Below are 17,590 nucleotides of genomic sequence, written 5' to 3'. Positions count from 1 at the left end.
CGTATGCAGGATATTTGTTAGGGATAACTCTTGTGGAAAAGGGAAATGAAGAAGGACTGGGAAGAAGTTATCCTGAAATGAAGGCCCTGCAAATACTCAGTCAGTCCCATCAAGAGCTCTGTAACAACATGGCTTGTCAGAGGTGTCCTGCAGAGGCTCAAAATAGCTGCATTTTTATACCTCTGGCTAATGCAGGCTGTTTAGGGAAGGGACCCGTTGGTAAAAGTGGTTCTATCAAGTTAAGACAAACCTTGAAATAGATAACAGCTGGAAAATGTATTGGTACCTGGCACAATTTCTTCCCTTTGTCAGGGATCTAGGGGTCAAATCCCCATGTTCCCTTGAACTTGGAAGATATAGTGAACTAGGGTCTTCCTCTGAACTAATATGACTTAAAAATGTGAATGCTTTATAAATGAACTGGCTATGAAAGAAGGAGAGGTGGCTGGGTTAGGACTGGTCCCATATCCCATGGTTTGTCAGAGCAAAGGATGCTTAGAACACATACCCCATGTACCAGGTAAGAGCTATGAACTGTAGGGAGCTAGCACGGGGTGCACAGAACTCTTCAAGACAGCTTGCTAAGGGGATGAGAAACCTCAATAGAAAGCACCTAGAGGTGTACCTCCAGATATCTAGGCATCAACCAAGGAGTTGGTTGGGACTAGAAGTACCTAAAAATCTCTTTTATTATTTGATAATCATCAGAAGAATATAGAATACATCCTAGTTTTCTTCTAGAAAGACAGGGAAAAATTCATCTTGCAGAATAAGATAAATGGCGAGTGACAGAAAAGTTTCAGGTTCTTTTCTCATTATTTTCTGTGCACCCTACTTGTTCAACAAAATAGTGAACTCACTATGAACTTCATATTTTTATGCTTGCTTACATCATTTTGCTTAAATTATGTGTAAAAAATATATTTTCTAAAATAGGAAGTAAGGTTAAATTAAAAAAAAAAAAAAGTCATGCACCCCAATGTTCATTGCAGCACTATTTACAATAGCCAGGTCATGGAAGTCACTTGCACCCCAATATTCATTGCAGCACTATTTACAATAGCCAGGTCATGGAAGCAACCTAAATGCCCATCGACAGACGAATGGATAAAGAAGATGTGGTACTTATGAACAATGAAATATTACTCAGCCACAGAAAGGAACAAAATTGGGTCATTTGTAGAGATGTGGATGGACCTAGAGACTGTCAAATGGAGTGGAGTAAGTCAGAAAGAGAAATACCAATATCATATATTAACACATATAAGTGGCATCTAGAAAAATGGTACATATGAACCGGTTGCAAGGCAAAAATAGAGACACAGATGTGGAGAACAAATGTATGGATACTAAGGAGGGAACGCGGGGGGATGGGGGGATGTGTGGGTGATGGTGGTGGGATGAATTTGGAGATTGGGATTGACATATATACACTAATATGTATAAAATAGATAACTAATACAAACCTGCTGTATAAGGAAGGAAGGGAGGGAGGGAAGAAGAAAGGAAATAAGGAAGGAAGGAAGGAAGGAAGGGAGGAAGGGAGGGAGGGAGGAAAAAAAAAGATTGCTATTATCCTAAGATCAGTTCTGTTTTCTCTTAGTCAAAGTTATTTTGGTTGCAAATAACATAAAACAATCAGAGCCACCTTAAATAATTATCAGAAAAGTGTATATCTTGGAAAAATCCTGGGGCTTCTCAAGGAAGTAAGGTTAGCTGGGGCCCTGGAAAGACCTCCTTGGAATGCCCTCAGTCTGTTTTGTTCTGAAGAACAGACTTACAACCCCAGAGTCTACTTTCCCCCTGTATCAGGAACCAACCCAAACTGGGTGACCTCTTTCCTTTAATGCCAATTTCTCACCAGAAAAAGCCGGGTGGCTGCTCTTACCCCTTTGGCAGCAGCCAAGTGAACAAGGGTGAGTAATTCAGTGCCCTGAAGAAGCAGGTCAGGGTTTAAGAGAATATGGGTCAAAACAAACTTAGAGAATCCTGTGAAACATCAGTTATATGATATCAGTCATCAGGAACTAGAAAGTGAATTGCATCTAAGAAAGTTGTACTTATTTTTTCATTTCTAATTGGAAGTGGTCAAAATGAGCTACTAACAGTAAACATCAGACACTTCAGAGAATTTTTTTCTCTCCTTATTCACCTAATGTGGATCTTAAAACTAATACTGTGGGGGCTTCCCTGGTGGCGCAGTGGTTGAGAGTCCGCCTGCCGATGCAGGGGACACGGGTTCATGCCCCGGTCTGGGAGGATCCCACATGCCACGGAGCGGCTGGGCCCGTGAGCAATGGCCACTGAGCCTGTGCGTCCGGAGCCTGTGCTCTGCAACGGGAGAGGCCACAACAGTGAGAGGCCCGCGTACCACAAAAAAAAAAAAAAAACTAATACTGTGAAAGTCTGATACATATATAAAAAATACATTTTCTTTCAGGGATTTAAATATATCTATAAACTATTATTTAACATAAATCATACACTCTAACATTTCATGTTCAGACAAATTTCAAAAGCAGTTTGCCTTTATGGTAAATAAAGAATTATTGTCCGATACTATGAAATTTTTAAAATGAGATAAAATTGATATTCATAAATCATCTAATCCAAACTTCCATTTCCAAGGAAGTATCAACATATATCTTTTGAGAAAAACAAAATAGTTATTTTTCCTTTTCTCAATTTTCTATAGGAGGTTTTAAATACCCTCACAGGAACAGACTTCAGTAATTCACAAGGCTCTCTCACTTGATGGCATGTAAATTCATTTTACTTCTTTTCCAGATCCAAGCAGAAATTGCCCACTACATCCCTATTTCTAAAACCTAGAACACAACCATTTTCCTTCAGGGAGTAGCCTTACTGCCTGTATAAACACACTCCTACAAGAATTACCTTGTCAGAATCCAGCACTGATGTACTGTGTCAGTCTGGATCATTAAACCTTTTTGGCTATTAGTGTTGACACGATGGGCACCTGTGTGTTTACGAAGTCATAGTGGTATGGTACCTGTGCTTTAGGGATTAATCTAAAGTCACCAGTCACTTATGCCCTCGGGCAGTTTCCAAAACTATGTCACATTTCAGGGTAATTGCGAAGCTATCGCTTAATATGCCACTGATGATCAAGAGGTATCAATGGGCTATCACTGTGGATGGAGATGTTGGTCCCAGTTGTTCATCTGCAGGTGTACCTATTTTACCCAGGGTAGATTTGTCAATTCTGTACAGTGTATTGTTTCTGTACAATATATTTTTTACCTGCAAAAATAGAAAAAGCATATAACCTACTATCTAAAATTATATGGTCTTTTTAAAAAATAAAATGTTTAATGCATCTACCTTATGCACTATTTTGTGATTCTAGAACCTACTTTGCTAGTGAGGACAGGGCAATAGTTCAAATTTTACTAGATATCACTACTGCTGAGTAGCAGCAAGTACCTTACTTCTTTATTGAAAGAATGCTATCCTTGTCATAGTCAGTAAACTTCAAGGCCTCTGGGATAGCTAGTCTCCTCCTCAGTTACAGTAAGAAAGTGTATTCATAATATTCTTAAAAGATTATGTTCTAAATTCTGAGGAAATGGCAAAAAATTCATATAGCTATATATAATTTTAAAGCAGTCCAAAAACATGTCATGCTTAATCATTCTAAGGCAGCCATTGTTCCCTTTGTATTGGAACAAACATACTGAGGGTCAATATTGCAGACAGTTCACATATACTTAGACACTATGATCTTTATTTCTCTATATTTTATGTGCTTAAACACTATACTATATCTTTTAACACTTTAAACATGATAATGAGCAAAAAAATTTTTTTCAGTTAATGATACTGAATATTTAAATCTTAAAAAAAAATAAGAACTTTGACCCTATCTTGACACCATATACAAAAGTTACCTCTAGATGTGTCATAAACCTATACTTAAAAGCTAAAACCATAAAGCCTCTAGAAAAAAATATTGAGAAGACCCTTTGTGACTTTGAGGTAGGCAAAGATTTCCTAGGGAGGACACAACACTAAGTATAAGGAAAAAAAAACAATGAATTAGACTTCAGAAAAAAATTAACTTCTGCTCTTCAAAAGACACTTAAGAAAATTAAAAGCCAAGCCACATATTGGGAGAAAATATTTGCAGTATGTATACTTCACAAAGGATGCAAATCCAGAATATACAAATTACTCCACCAACAATAAAAAGACCAACAACCCAATTAAAAGTTTGTCAACATTCTAACCAATTGTTTCAAGTAAGATAACAGATACAAATGGCCAAAAAGCATTTGAAAACATATTCAACATCATTAATCATCAAGGAATTGAATATTAAAAGGGGAAAGGGGGGGATAAAATAGGAGTTTGGGATTAACATATACACACTACTATGTATGAAATAGATAACCAACAAGGACTTATTGTATAGCACAGGTAACTATACTCAGTATCTTGTAATAACCTATAATAGAAAAAAAAATCAAAAAAATATATAAAAATAACTGAATCACTTTGCTATACATCAGAAACTAACACAACATTGTAAATCAACTATACCTCAATAAAAAATAAAATTTTAAAAAGATTCAAACAAACAAACAAACAAAAACTACAATAAGTTACCACTTGAAATACTAGAATAGCTGTTGTTAAGACTGAGAACTTCGGGTACTGGCAAGCAAGTAGAACAACCAGAGTTTTCATACAATGTTGGTGAGAGATAAAACAGTGCAACCACTTTAGGAAATTATTTTGCAATCCCATATAATATAAACAAGGCTTACCATATATACACATATATACACATACACACACACACACACACACAAAACACACACAACACACACACACACACACACATTCTAAGACCCAGCAATTCTGTTTTATGTAAAGAGAATGCATGTCCACAAAAATCTTGCACATTAACATTCATAGCAACCTATTCATAATAAGCATAATAAGCTATCCCTGAAAACAGCCCAGATGCCCATTCACAAGAGACTGGATAATCAAATTGTGAGATATTGATACAATGGAACATTACTCAGCAAGGAAAAATAAACTATTGATAAATGTAGCAACATGGATAACTTTCAAGACTATGTTGAACTTAAGAAGGAGGAAGAGTGCATACTCTTTGAGCTTCTGAGTCTTTCCTAATCCCACATCTATCTCATGCACCTACTTTTTTCTTTGTGGGTTCTTAGGACTTGTGGTCACATGTGATTTTGTTGACCACTGACACCTTGATACATTTTCCCCATGAATTTGTGATTCTACAGTCAATGTAGAAATTTACTGCCTCCATTCTGATCAGTGATCCACAGTGAGCATGAGATTAGCACCAGAATGTGCTGGACATTTAGATCCTTTAAGCTTGTATTATGAGCATTTCTCCACACTAAGTGACATTATAGTGTGAAAAGATGTATGTATTATCTTTCCAAGATTTGTTTTGGCACTGGAGGAAATATTAACTATGTTGGATCTGAAAGAAGACATTTGCATATGCAAAACTTTATTTATTTTAAGGTTAAGCATTACTTTATGAAACATTTATTTGTGTGTGTGTGTGTGTGTGTGTGTGTGTGTGTGTGTGTGGTATTTCTTACCCTGGAATGTGATAAAAATTATTTGAGAGCTACTGTTATAATAGAAAGAACACAGTAGGTGATGTCAAAACACTAGTGTTTGAATCCTAGATCTGCCATTTGGCTGCTTTGTGACTCTGGGCCAATTTCTAAATCTGTTTGAGCCTTTGCTTCCTCATCTATGATACAGGCTCTTGTCAACTATACCATGGATTAATCATCAATCATCTCATGAATCCTCTGCAAGTTTACCTGCAGTATTTATCCAACAACAGAAATCAATGAAGATTCTTTTCTTTACTCCACTTTGTTTTTTTAAAAAAAATTGAGGCAAATCTTATGAATAGTGAAATGTAGTTTTTTAGGTTTACAATTTGATGAGTTGTGATAACTTTATAAGCTGTATATGCAGGGCTCTTGACAAGAATAGAGAATATTTCCATCAGCCCAGAGACTCTCCTTATACAGCTTTACCATGACTCTGCATTCCTTTGGCAACCACTATTCTGATTTCTATCATCATAAATCACTTCTTTCTTCAACTTTATATAAATGTTCTTTAAGACTGTGCAGTTTTTACAGTCGACAAGTCCAAATTTCTTAACATAGTTTACAAGACATGTGTGATAAGCCACTCTCTTTAGACCCACTTTTCTACATGCTTTCTCTTTTACTGTATTTTCCAAGCATATTTAATCTGTTTGGTTCCTGGACCCATTTCCAACGACCCCTTTCTTGTGTTTCAGATGACAGTTGCAAGTCCACGCTGTTACCTGTACTTCTAACCTACTGGTTGTAAACCAGAGGTTTCCAGGGTCGCCCCTCTCCTTGGGGACAATTAATTTGCTAGAGAAGCTCACAGAACTCAGAGAAGCATCTTACTTACTAGAACATCTGTTTATTACAGAGTGATACACTCAGGAACAGCCGGGTGGAAGAGATGCACAGAGTAGGTCTGGAAAAGAGCACAGAGCTTCCAAGCCTTTTCAGAGCTCAGCATTCTCCCCAGATCTCCACGTGCTACCAATCTGGAAGAAATCTGAATCCAGTCCTTCTATGTTATTATCAAGGTTTCATTACATAGGCATGATTGATTAAATCACTGGCGACTGGCAACTGATTCAAGCTCTAGCCCCTCTCCCCAAAGGTCTGGGGGGTGGGAAGGAGAGGTAGGACTGAAAGTTCCTACCCTCTGATTACCAGTTGGGTTCCCTGGCAACCAGCCCCCATCTTTAAGTTACCTAGGGGCTTTTCAAAAAGTCACCTTATTTACATTACAAAAGACACCTTTACATCTCTCTTCACTTAGGGAAATTCCAAGAGTTTTAGGAGCTCTGGCCAGAAACAGGTAAGATGATTATATATATATATATATTTTTTTGTAAATCATAATGTCACACTTAACTTCTACCTATTCAAAAAAATGTTCTCTTTCTTTTCAGGCTTTGGAGATGTTCGCTGTATCCATGTATCATTCTCCCATACTATAATGCATTCTTCACTGAATCTACTTCTGTGTTAGATCTCAACTAACGTGGCCCTTCCCACTGAGGCTGCCCATGATCTCTGTGGGCTCCTAAAGCATCATCTATTTGCCTTGTCATTGCATTTCTCAGATCCTATGCAGATTGCGTATTTAATTGCCTGTAACTGTCCTCTCCTCTACCTAAAAGTAGGTCTCAGATAGTAATACAGAGTACAGATAATAGCAACCAACTGGACCAAGTCTGTACTGTTTCTCATTTATCACCTGTTTTGTATATGCTTCACACACACACACACACACACACACATGCACACACACACACGCGCACACACACACACACACACACACACACACACACACAGTCTGCTCATTTTACTCAAAGAGAAACCATTTGTCTTATTGTACTTCATTCCAAATACTTATCACCTCATCTAATTCCATTAAATGGCTTTTAATTATCATAACACTTTCTTCTACCAGATTTTCCTTATATGGATATGATATAATTTCCAATCTTTCACTAATTTCAGAATACTAGCTTACTACAGAGTCATCTATCCTCATGAAGTCCATTCGAAAACAATTGCATATAACAAATTGCCATCTGCCTCAGCACATCAAATGACTTTCATCTTCACACAATTCCTTAAAGGCCCCCTCTTGCACCAGATCTTAGATGGATTAAAAGGCAGCTTCTAGTTTTTGGCTTCTAAGAAGAAAAACAGACTATATGGAGATATGGATGATAATTAATTTAACACTCACATTTACACGCCTAAATATACAGTGAGAACTGTGTTCTGTTATGTATTCATGTTACTGTTTTCATTTTATAGTCTTCTTTTATACAATGAGTGTATTGCTACATGTAAATCAAATTTCTAAAAATCAAATTCCTTAAATTTCCTAAAGGAAATTATTTTAAAGGAAACAAATTCTCTAGTAACAGGTATTTAACTCTCCTAAAAGTTTTTCAAAGCAAGATCTTGGTATTTCCTTAAACCAGTCATATTCTGCAATACTGTTTAGTGTTTCAATGTTTAATGGTTGCTTTTTGAGACTTTCACATTATAGTTGGACATTTACTTAACCTCTGATTTATTACTTAAAAAATCCAAATGGATTAGGCTACCCTCTAATGTGAATCTTTATCTTTCCCATAATATAAGGACAATATTACCTGCCTTTTTGGATATAATGTAAGGACATGACCCACAGTTTATGTTCAAGAAAAGTAGCTATTACTCTAGTCATCCCTTTCTTCTCAAAATGAACAGATTTCTTCTCCTTCAGCCTCTACTGAGTTTCCGTCACCGAGGCTCTGTCTCCTGAGTTGCATCAGGGTCTATCATTTTCTGACATACAATGAACCTGCTAAAAATAGCTATACTCGAGAGAAAACATGTTCATTCTGCTTTTCTATTAGAAGGTAAAATCTAATCTTCAATGTTTTGAAGGAAATGGACATCAATTGTGCCATTCCTGATAAAAGTGTAATAATACAGACCAATCTGTTTCAAAGTAATTAAATCCTAAAGCCTCATTACTTACAGATAACATTTGTATCAGGCCATGCTGGTGAAATGGGTTCTCAGTTTCTGACCACATGTGAACTCTGCTCAACTCCCAAATTTTAAACAAAACTGACACTCCCTCAAGACACAAGAGAGGACCAATGGTTGTTCTTCCTTCCTAGAAGAATTTGGCAAATATAAGCAGTTCTCTTTAAAAAAAACATGGAAAGAAAAAGTCTCAGCAAATCACACAAAGTTCTCCAATCCCTCTTTTGGATCCAAAAAAAGAGAAAAAAAGTGTTCTCCTGCTCTTTACCATCTCACAAATAAACTCCCTCATAAACAACAGTCGATGTAGGCTCCCTCGATAATCCTTAACCCAATTCTGTACTAAGGAAACTTTCCCCATTTATAAATGTATTTGACTTTTATATACTATACTTATTTAAAGATGCTACGGAAGAATTCATATGATACTTGCATTCAGGAACATATTTCAGAAGTGAATGATGACCACCACGCTGATCTCCTCAAAGTACTTTGCATGTTAATATCTGAACTTCCTGCAAAGCCTGCCTGAAGCAGTGTCTCCCACAGGAGACAGGATGCTGTAACCTGTACACCTGTCTCTGGGTAAGAAAGCCTGGCTTTCAGCTTTATAATTTATTTGCTGTGTGATCTGAGATAAATTAACTTCTCTAATTCTTAATTTTTCTCATTTGTAAAATAGGGTAATGCTAGTAACTATCTCATAGGACTGGCGAGTGGATGCATTGTGGTAGGCGTGTCAGCATCCAGTACACTGCGTGACAAGGAGTATCTCCTCACCAATGCTGACAGAGTGACCACGAGAATGAAGATCTACAATCACGGTGACCTCCTTGGAATCTCTGTGACACCAGCAGTCTGTAAACCCCAGCAGCTCTTACCATGCACTGTTATTTATATCTTATGTATACTGTTAAAAACTAATAAACATCTGATACCTCTTCATATACCAATAACACATATTGAGGACCGGTGTTACCAACTCACATTCAAGGGCACGTGCAATCACATAGTCAAAGATCACTGAGTCCTTGCCCCACAGAACTCATCCCCCAAACTGTAGCTAAACTACAGGTTCATCTATAGTAAAGGACGGAAAACTTTGTCATTCAGGTGTTCTTGAATGTTTAGTATCTCTCTCTACCGCAAAAATCTTTTGGAAATAGTGCTCCTGAGAGTAAGGTAAGCAATGGAGGATATGCTACAAATGATTTGCTTCCCAAAACAGTTAAAAATAATTGTGCAACAAGATACTTGGCTGTGACCTCTCAACTTTTTGACAAATAAAACATGCGGTTATTTCAGAACTCTCCTCTGGAGAAAATGAAGAAGTCATATAACATGGGTATCTGCTAACATTCCTTTGGGAGATCAGCTATTAACCAGTACTCTATTATTTTTAAAAATATATATATTTCTATATCATACTTATTTTATTGAAATTCACCATTTCTGTAAGAAAAGGATCATATTACAATCTATTAATATATTAAGTTTTACACTGTTTATAGCTTTAAAGAAACCAACTGGTGTCAGGATATAATTCCGATTAAACTACATTTCTTATAATTCAGACAAGAAAAGGGATCAAATCAAATGTTCAAAAAATAAGGACATAGGAAAGGCTGGTGATACTAGAGTCATCTCCAAGGGTTTCTAAAAACCATCTCTAAAACTTCCCTCCTTCTACAGCTGCAATGGGAACACAGAGCTCCAATCTAGATTGTATACTTAATAGAAACCAAAAAAATTGATAAGATATTGTGTCCATTATCCAGATGGATTTATCCTGGTCATGCTCATTCTTACATAATTAATGAAATATTAATGTACAAGACTGAACCTGCCTTCAAAAGAAAATCTTATAAAGAAATAAATTAAAACACAAATGAATGGAGACTGGATATTATATATAAAATAAACACAGAAGACTTTGCAGAAGGGGTCAGGAAGAAGGCAGCCTGGCTGGGTACCATATGACTCAGGCAGTGGTTTTGCTAGTTTTTCTTGTGTTTCATATATGCCAAAGTGGCAGCTGGAAAGGTTGGAAACCCAGGACCATTAACAGAAGGAGACCAAAAAAAAGGCTCAAGCAAAGCCTGCTCTCTCCGGCCACAGGACTAGAAAGAGGGCAACCTTGCAAGACAGAAAACTTTTAGACAACAAACATCCTTCCCCAGCCAAACAACACAGAAAACAAAACAAAACCCAAAAAACGGTGTCTCAGGCTCACCCCCATCAAGAAAAATTAAATAGGGAGCCTGGGCGTCCAGCCTCCCTCCACTGTGAAGGGGCACTCCTTCCCTCTGGGGGGAGGCAGGGGGACTGAATAGGCAACAGCACTTCCGTACCACCGGCAGTGGGGACAGAGGCCACGTGGAGACCCGGATGTCCACCCTCAGGAGCAGGACCAATGCATCCTTCCCCCTCCAAGCCAGGGGGTGTCAGAGAATCTTTCACTCTTGCTGGAACTCCTCCCCACCCCTCTCGGTGTCACTAAAGACCACATGGGAACAGCAACAAGGGGCCCTTCCCTCCCTCTCCCTGCCCCAGAAGCATCCAGGCAGGCAGCATCCCCTCCCTCTGCTGGCCTGCTGTCAGAGGTGGCCTGTCTATGACAATAGCATTTAAAGGTGTGACATGGTCATACTCTGGTCTTGAATGAACCACTCTTGACAGGGTGTGTGTGTTGGGGTAGGGAGGAGAGAGAGGGAGGATGGTGAGCACTGGTAAGAGAGACAGAAGAGAAAAACCAACAGTGTGTACTGCTTGTAAACCAAGGGAGAAGCCAAGAAATTGGGAGAAGAACAATAGTGGAAAATGCAGCCAAGCGCCCTGATGAGAGGTCAGACACATTTTACTGGATTGGGCAATTAGATGATTCTCACTGGAGCCTCTGGTTTCAAGACAATGATGAGGACTGCAGCGAGATGGAGGACCTATGGAAGGTAAACTGAGAAAGTAAGCAGCTGTATGGACTCATGGCATCAGAAACTTGAAGGAAACAAAGGAGAAAAATTGTCAAGAGAGGTTATTTTTATTACTTTCAGCAAGTGAAACAAGTATTCTATTTTTTTTTAAGTGATTCCGATTGAATCATGTTTATAGGCTGCTCCAAGGAAAGCTGGGGAGGAAGACATTGGAACTACTGAAGAAAGGATATAATAATAGGCCAGACCTGGAGGGGATGATGGGTGCTGGGATTAAGGATGCTGTGAACAAGTCAGCCTTGAACAAAAAAATTAATTTCACCTTCTGGGAATGAAAGGAGTATGGAATTTTTTAAGTGGTAGGAGGTTGAAGAACTTCGGAAGACAGAGATCCACTTCCCTTGATGAAAAGGAGGATGCAGCCAGCTGCCCAGAGTGACGGACATGTGGCCTGATGAGAAGGCCAAGCACGTGCGGAATGAGCCTCTAGAGACCCAGGTCCTGGGCTCAAGTCAGACACGGGCAAGCGACCACTGACGGAGGGAACACGATATTTTAAAATCTCTCATTGGAATCATCTTTTATAAGATAATTTATTTCATAATTTGGTGTATGAGTTCAAATTTCACTCAGCAGTGATTCAGAGAGTTAAGTCAGTGCTCATTTTATTACAAAATCAAGCTTCAAGTTGAGGTCAAGTCCACAATGCCATTAAAACATTAAGGAAAACCTTAAAAACATCATCTTATATTTGTAGAATTTCTGCTTATGTTTTTGTTTTAGTTGTACAAATATTCCTATTTTAAAATACAGCTTACATAGTCACAAACAGCATTTTTTAACATTAAAAGAACTCTGGCTGGTGGATATTCGTTTTGCTGTTTTACAGGTGAAGAAACTGAGAATCAGAAAGGAAATAAATGAAATATCCTTTATTTCACAGTTGGCAGGGATGTCAACACTCCATCCCAAGTGTTTTGTTTGCTAAAGCAGAATTTCTCCACTATATGATAAACGTGTTTTAACTGCAGATCAAAGATACCTTTAACTTAGGGGGTTTTTGCCAATTTTTATTTTTATTTAAGAAACATAAATAAGATTATCCCAAATTTATTGGGAGAGAAAAGAGATTACATCAATCAAAGGAAAAGTCACATGAATACTATTTTTTATCAGAAGTTGGTTTTAGAAATTATACCAATACCTTTCTTTAACTTAAGAACTCACCATGTTTTATGGAAAATATTTCAAGGAACACATTCTGAGTTTAAAAATGATCCTTACTGAAAATTTAAATGTAGTTATATCACTACAAGTCAGCATTTGTGATAAATTATTAATCCATGTTCCTCTCATTCATCCACACCTGCAAACAGGCCAATCCTAGATGGAAGGGCAAGCTTTTCACCAAAATTTGAAAAAAGCACCCAGAGTTTTTTAAAAATCATTTGAACTGTTGGGATATTTGGCAATATTTGACTTCATCATATGATGAGTCAACCAAAACAATGATGAATCTACCAATATTTTTGAATAATTCAGGTTAGGAAATCTTGCCAGCCAGAGAACCCAAAACACTCTCAATTGGACAAGAATTTATTAATCTTCCTAAAGGTATGGAATTGCCATAATTGAATCTATAAATTTGAACAGATCTATGTCTGTCAGCAGACAGGCATGCTTTACTGCAAACAAGAATATTTCCATGCATATACATTTTTACCTCCCAAGCCTTGAGAATGGTTCAGTAAATGTAAATCTGTCCCCAGTGCCCAAAATAATGTTTATGCTTCAAATTGCATTATAATGCAATAAATGTATTATTAATCATTAAACTAAGAAGGAATGAAAAAAGTTTCCAAAATATTCAGCCACTGATTTTGGTATTCTGAATACACAAACACCACTCCTTTGCATCAGCAGTAGTCCCAGACTTCATTAGAATTACAAAGAAATCTAGTCTAACTCCTCAATTTGAGAGACTGGCCTAGGGAAGGGAAATTTAACAAGATTCAGTTTAGGCAAAAGTGGAATTAAAATCCAGGTATCTGGATTCACAGATTAGTGCACTTCCCAGCAGTATCACAGATATAAATAACCTCGTCTAATTTCATCTGGCAAGCAAATTCAGAGGCTGAGTGGAACTTCAAGAATCATGCTGAATTTGCTGTTTTATCATACTCCAAAGCACCTTCCATACAAATAGGTAATTAACAATATTATCATCACAGAAGAAAATTCTTTTAACTGCTCAAACATATTATTCTCTTCAAACCATATTATTCAAGATTTTTCTAAGTAACAACACAATATATAAAATGTTTGGGCTCTTCCTTTAACTTTCTCAGAATCATTCCTACTGAAAGTACACAGCAGGAACAAGTGAAATAACAAACTACAACAAAAATAACAAAATAACCAACAAACTAGCACTTTTAATCCTATGGCCTTCAATTCTAAGTGAAGTAGTCACAATTGAGCACTGATTTGCATCTACCACCAATCAAAAAATCAAAATAAATCACTGGGAAAGCTCATTGGTTTACATCACTGCCCTTGTATGTATTAGCTTCCAGAAAATCATTCCGAAGAACTGAATCATCTGGATCATTTTTATTACTCACTCAGTCTTGAGATGGTCTGCACAGTGCTGACTGAAATGTACTTCACTGAGCACCTTCTTTCCAAATGAACATCTGTGTCAGGTTTATTTATAGCCGCTGCCTTCAATCAGTACATTTCCAGGGGTGAGAAATAAAATTATCTCAACAACACTCTCCTACAGATATCCGAAACAAGACTTAAGAATCTAGGCAGATGGCCTTTGAAAAGATAATGAAAGATCTATAATGTAAAATGTATGTTAAGGTTTATTAGAGATTCAAAAGGACACTCCTCAATAAGCACACATAAAGAGCCTCAGGTACAATTAGAGAATTTAAGTCTTGTGTTTCTTTTGGCTTATCTCTTTATATACTCAAGATTATTATCATCACCTCCTCCATCCTCTTTTCCTCATTATGTTTCCTCTGAAATTTGGACACCTCTCTCTGTTTCTTACTTAGATGTTTTTCTCTCTATTTAGGAGCTTTTTCCTCCTAATTCTTTATAAAAGCAGAACATGCTTCCCCCTACTGGGAAAAAATTAAATTACAAAGTACATAGGAACATGTTCCTAAGTATCAAGAAACGAAGTTCCTGAGAAAAATAAAATGTTAAGGAACCAGGTGCACAGCCTTCTCTGACTCTTTTACCAGCTGCAGAAATACTTGCACTCTCTATTTAGGGCTCCTCACACGCATTGCTGTAGTTTGGCAGTTTTCAGTACACTAACTCTCATTAATGACTGATGAATTAATCAAGTCTGCTGTCCCCAAAAGAAGTCCAATTAGCAGGTCTGAGAAAATGATCAATTTGTAACTTTTTTCCATTTTAAAGCATTATCAGCTAAATGAAGACACTTCTGGAAAATATATTGAAGTAAATGATTTAAGAAGACTTTTAACCGCATTTTTAATCATTTTGAACAATCTTAATCATTTACCCATTAATTTACAATATTCCTATTATTTTTATGTAGTTATCTTTATTTTTTAATAGAGGGAGAGTTTAATTTTTTAATTGACTTTCATCTTCAACTTTAGGTTCTATTTATTTTTTTCATACAGTAACCAAGAAAGTAGTAAGCATGATTGCATTTTCTGTCCTAAATCCTCCATAAAACCAAACTTGTTCCTTGAAAAACAGTTTAGTTGTTTCACACATTCAATATTTCGATTATAAAGCTTTTCTTAATTACTTAGTATACAAAATAGAAAAAACACCTGACACTTTATTGTTGTAAATAATAATCCATCAATAAAACATTTAAATAAACCTAATGACTATTTGACTCATACATGGAGGATTAGAATTTTTCCTTCTATGTACAAGTAAATCTTGAAAAAGAAAACATTTCCTTTAATGCTTAAGGGCTGAGGAAGAGAAAGTTGTTACTTTTAGTTTTACTATAGGTAAGTTCATAAGAACCTAAGCTACAAAACTGCACTGTAGTCAATTTGATGATGAAGCAGTTTATTATTAACGAGGCATTCATCAAGAAAAAAAAAATCTGGAGTTGTTTTTAAAAAGACAGGTGTAGACTGCTACAAATATCTTGAATACCTTTAGCAGTTAGACGGCATTATTTCAAGATAAATGAAGTAATTTGGTTAATACTTCTGTCATACAAAAGTTCATGTTCGTGTGCCTGTGTGTGTGTGTGTTTAAACGACCTTTCAAAAGAACGCAAAAGACGACATTTCTGTTCCTCTGGGAATGAAATCTCTTTTAACATTACAGGTACACAAAAGAAAATGCACACTTGGTAAAACAGGTGATCAATTGTGGAGCGTTCCCAGAGATCAGCATCTCCCAGAACACGCAATCATCACACTTCAAATAAACTGATAAGCACTTTAGCCTCTTCCACGTCCACAAACATTAACACGCAGAATTTAATATAGGTTAATTCTGACTTTCCATAGGAAAGACTGTAATTAGACTAAAGAACATCAAAATCGTTTCCCAAGCAGAAGAAAGAGAAAGAAAGAAAGAAAGAAAGAAAGAAAGAAAGAAAGAAAGAAAGAGAAAGAAAGAAAGGAAAAGAAAAAGAAATGCTGATTTGTAGCAAAGAAGCTGTTAAAACACTACATTGATCACCATTCACTCGAAATTGATTTCCCTTCCCTCTGCGGAGTGAAAATATCCCCGTGGAGAGCGTAGCTCCTCACGTCTCTCCATCAAAGATTCTAACAGGGCACGTCTCCACCGCCACAGAGCTCACAGCTCCGGGCTCCCCAAATTCAGCTGCGGAGGGAGGGAGGGAGCGAGCATCCACCGCCCGAGGACCTGCTCTGTCCGTAGCTCTGGTCGAGCACCTTAGGGGACAGTCTCCGCGAAGGAGACGGGCGTCCTCCCCAACTCCGCTCCCCGAACCCCGCCGCGGTGACAGGGGCCAGCTTGCTGGGGAACAAGTCCTACCTTCGGCTAGCAGGCGCGAGGCGTGCACAAAAGATGGATCCAGGCTATCTTTTTCTGCCATCAGCTCAGGCAAGTATTTCTCCTCTTTCATAGCGCGGACTTCGGACCGACCCCGGCCAGGCGCAGGGCTCCGCGCGCTCGGACGTAGGTCTCCGGTAGCCCTGCTCGCCCGCCTCCCGCCTCCCCCTCCGCCGCGGCTCGGGGTCTGGCGCCCTCTCCGGTCCCGCGCCGCCCCCGCCCCCGCCGTCGGGCTGCGCGGCCCCGCGCCTCCCAACCCGTCCTGCCTCGGTCCCTCGCTCACGCCCAGCCCAGCTCGTACCAGCAGCCTGAACTGGAGAGGCGGGCACAGGGAGCGTCCCGCCTCCGCCCAACGCTGATTGGCGAGGGTCCGCGAGAGGCGGGGCCCCGCGAGGCCGCGGGCCCTCACTGGACCTCGCCGCAAGTCGGGTCACCTGAGTGGCAGGAGGTAGCAGGAGAGGGGAGGGCAGCGCGGAAGGTGCAAGCGCTTTCTTCTCGTAGCCAGAGCCCTCCCTGGTTATTAGGCATGCCCAGTTATGTGGAGCCCTCCTTGTCTTCTGCTGAGGTGCCGAGAGAGAGCGGGAAAAGCACCGGTTGAACAGAGAAGCTGGGGTCCAAGACAGGAGGGCAGATGGGGATGAGGAGGGCGCGCGGAGGGAATGGGAGAGCCCTCGGGAAAGCCTCGGGAAGGTAGATGGGACTTTACCTGCGTCGCTAAGGCACAGGTGTCTCCTCTCCGTCCTGCAGCTCTTACGCACTCCAGTGTGCAGGAATCAGCTGTGCACCGGCCTGGAAATATAATGAAGACTGCATGTGATCGGTGGCTGGTATTTCCAATGAGCCTGACCTACATCGCAGGGACGCAGTAGAATGTTCATTGATAAACAAATAAAGCGGCTCCCGGGCTATATTCTTGCACAGCAACACGCCTCCCCTGTGCAATCATTGGGGTATTGACATAGTTCTGGTTGTCCT

The 17,590-nt window shown here is 38.7% G+C and overlaps 1 protein-coding gene across 1 annotated transcript in view; it reads right to left on the bottom strand.

The window, feature by feature from the left end:
* KHDRBS2 (KH RNA binding domain containing, signal transduction associated 2) overlaps positions 1-16,941 on the bottom strand; it is a 721,580-nt gene extending 704,639 nt beyond the window's left edge. The window contains exon 1 of the mRNA XM_007456845.1: positions 16,598-16,941. Coding sequence (XP_007456907.1) covers positions 16,598-16,688 — 91 coding nt within the window. The 5' untranslated portion in view covers positions 16,689-16,941. The remainder of the gene's footprint in view (positions 1-16,597) is intronic.
* Positions 16,942-17,590: the final 649 nt, after the last annotated feature.

This window comes from Lipotes vexillifer, unplaced genomic scaffold (genome assembly GCF_000442215.2).
Source record: "Lipotes vexillifer unplaced genomic scaffold, Lipotes_vexillifer_v1.1 scaffold502, whole genome shotgun sequence".
In the NCBI taxonomy this organism is placed as follows: domain Eukaryota; kingdom Metazoa; phylum Chordata; class Mammalia; order Artiodactyla; family Lipotidae; genus Lipotes; species Lipotes vexillifer.
Note: the sequence above shows the minus strand (reverse complement) of the source record. Positions and strands in the feature narration are given on the sequence as shown.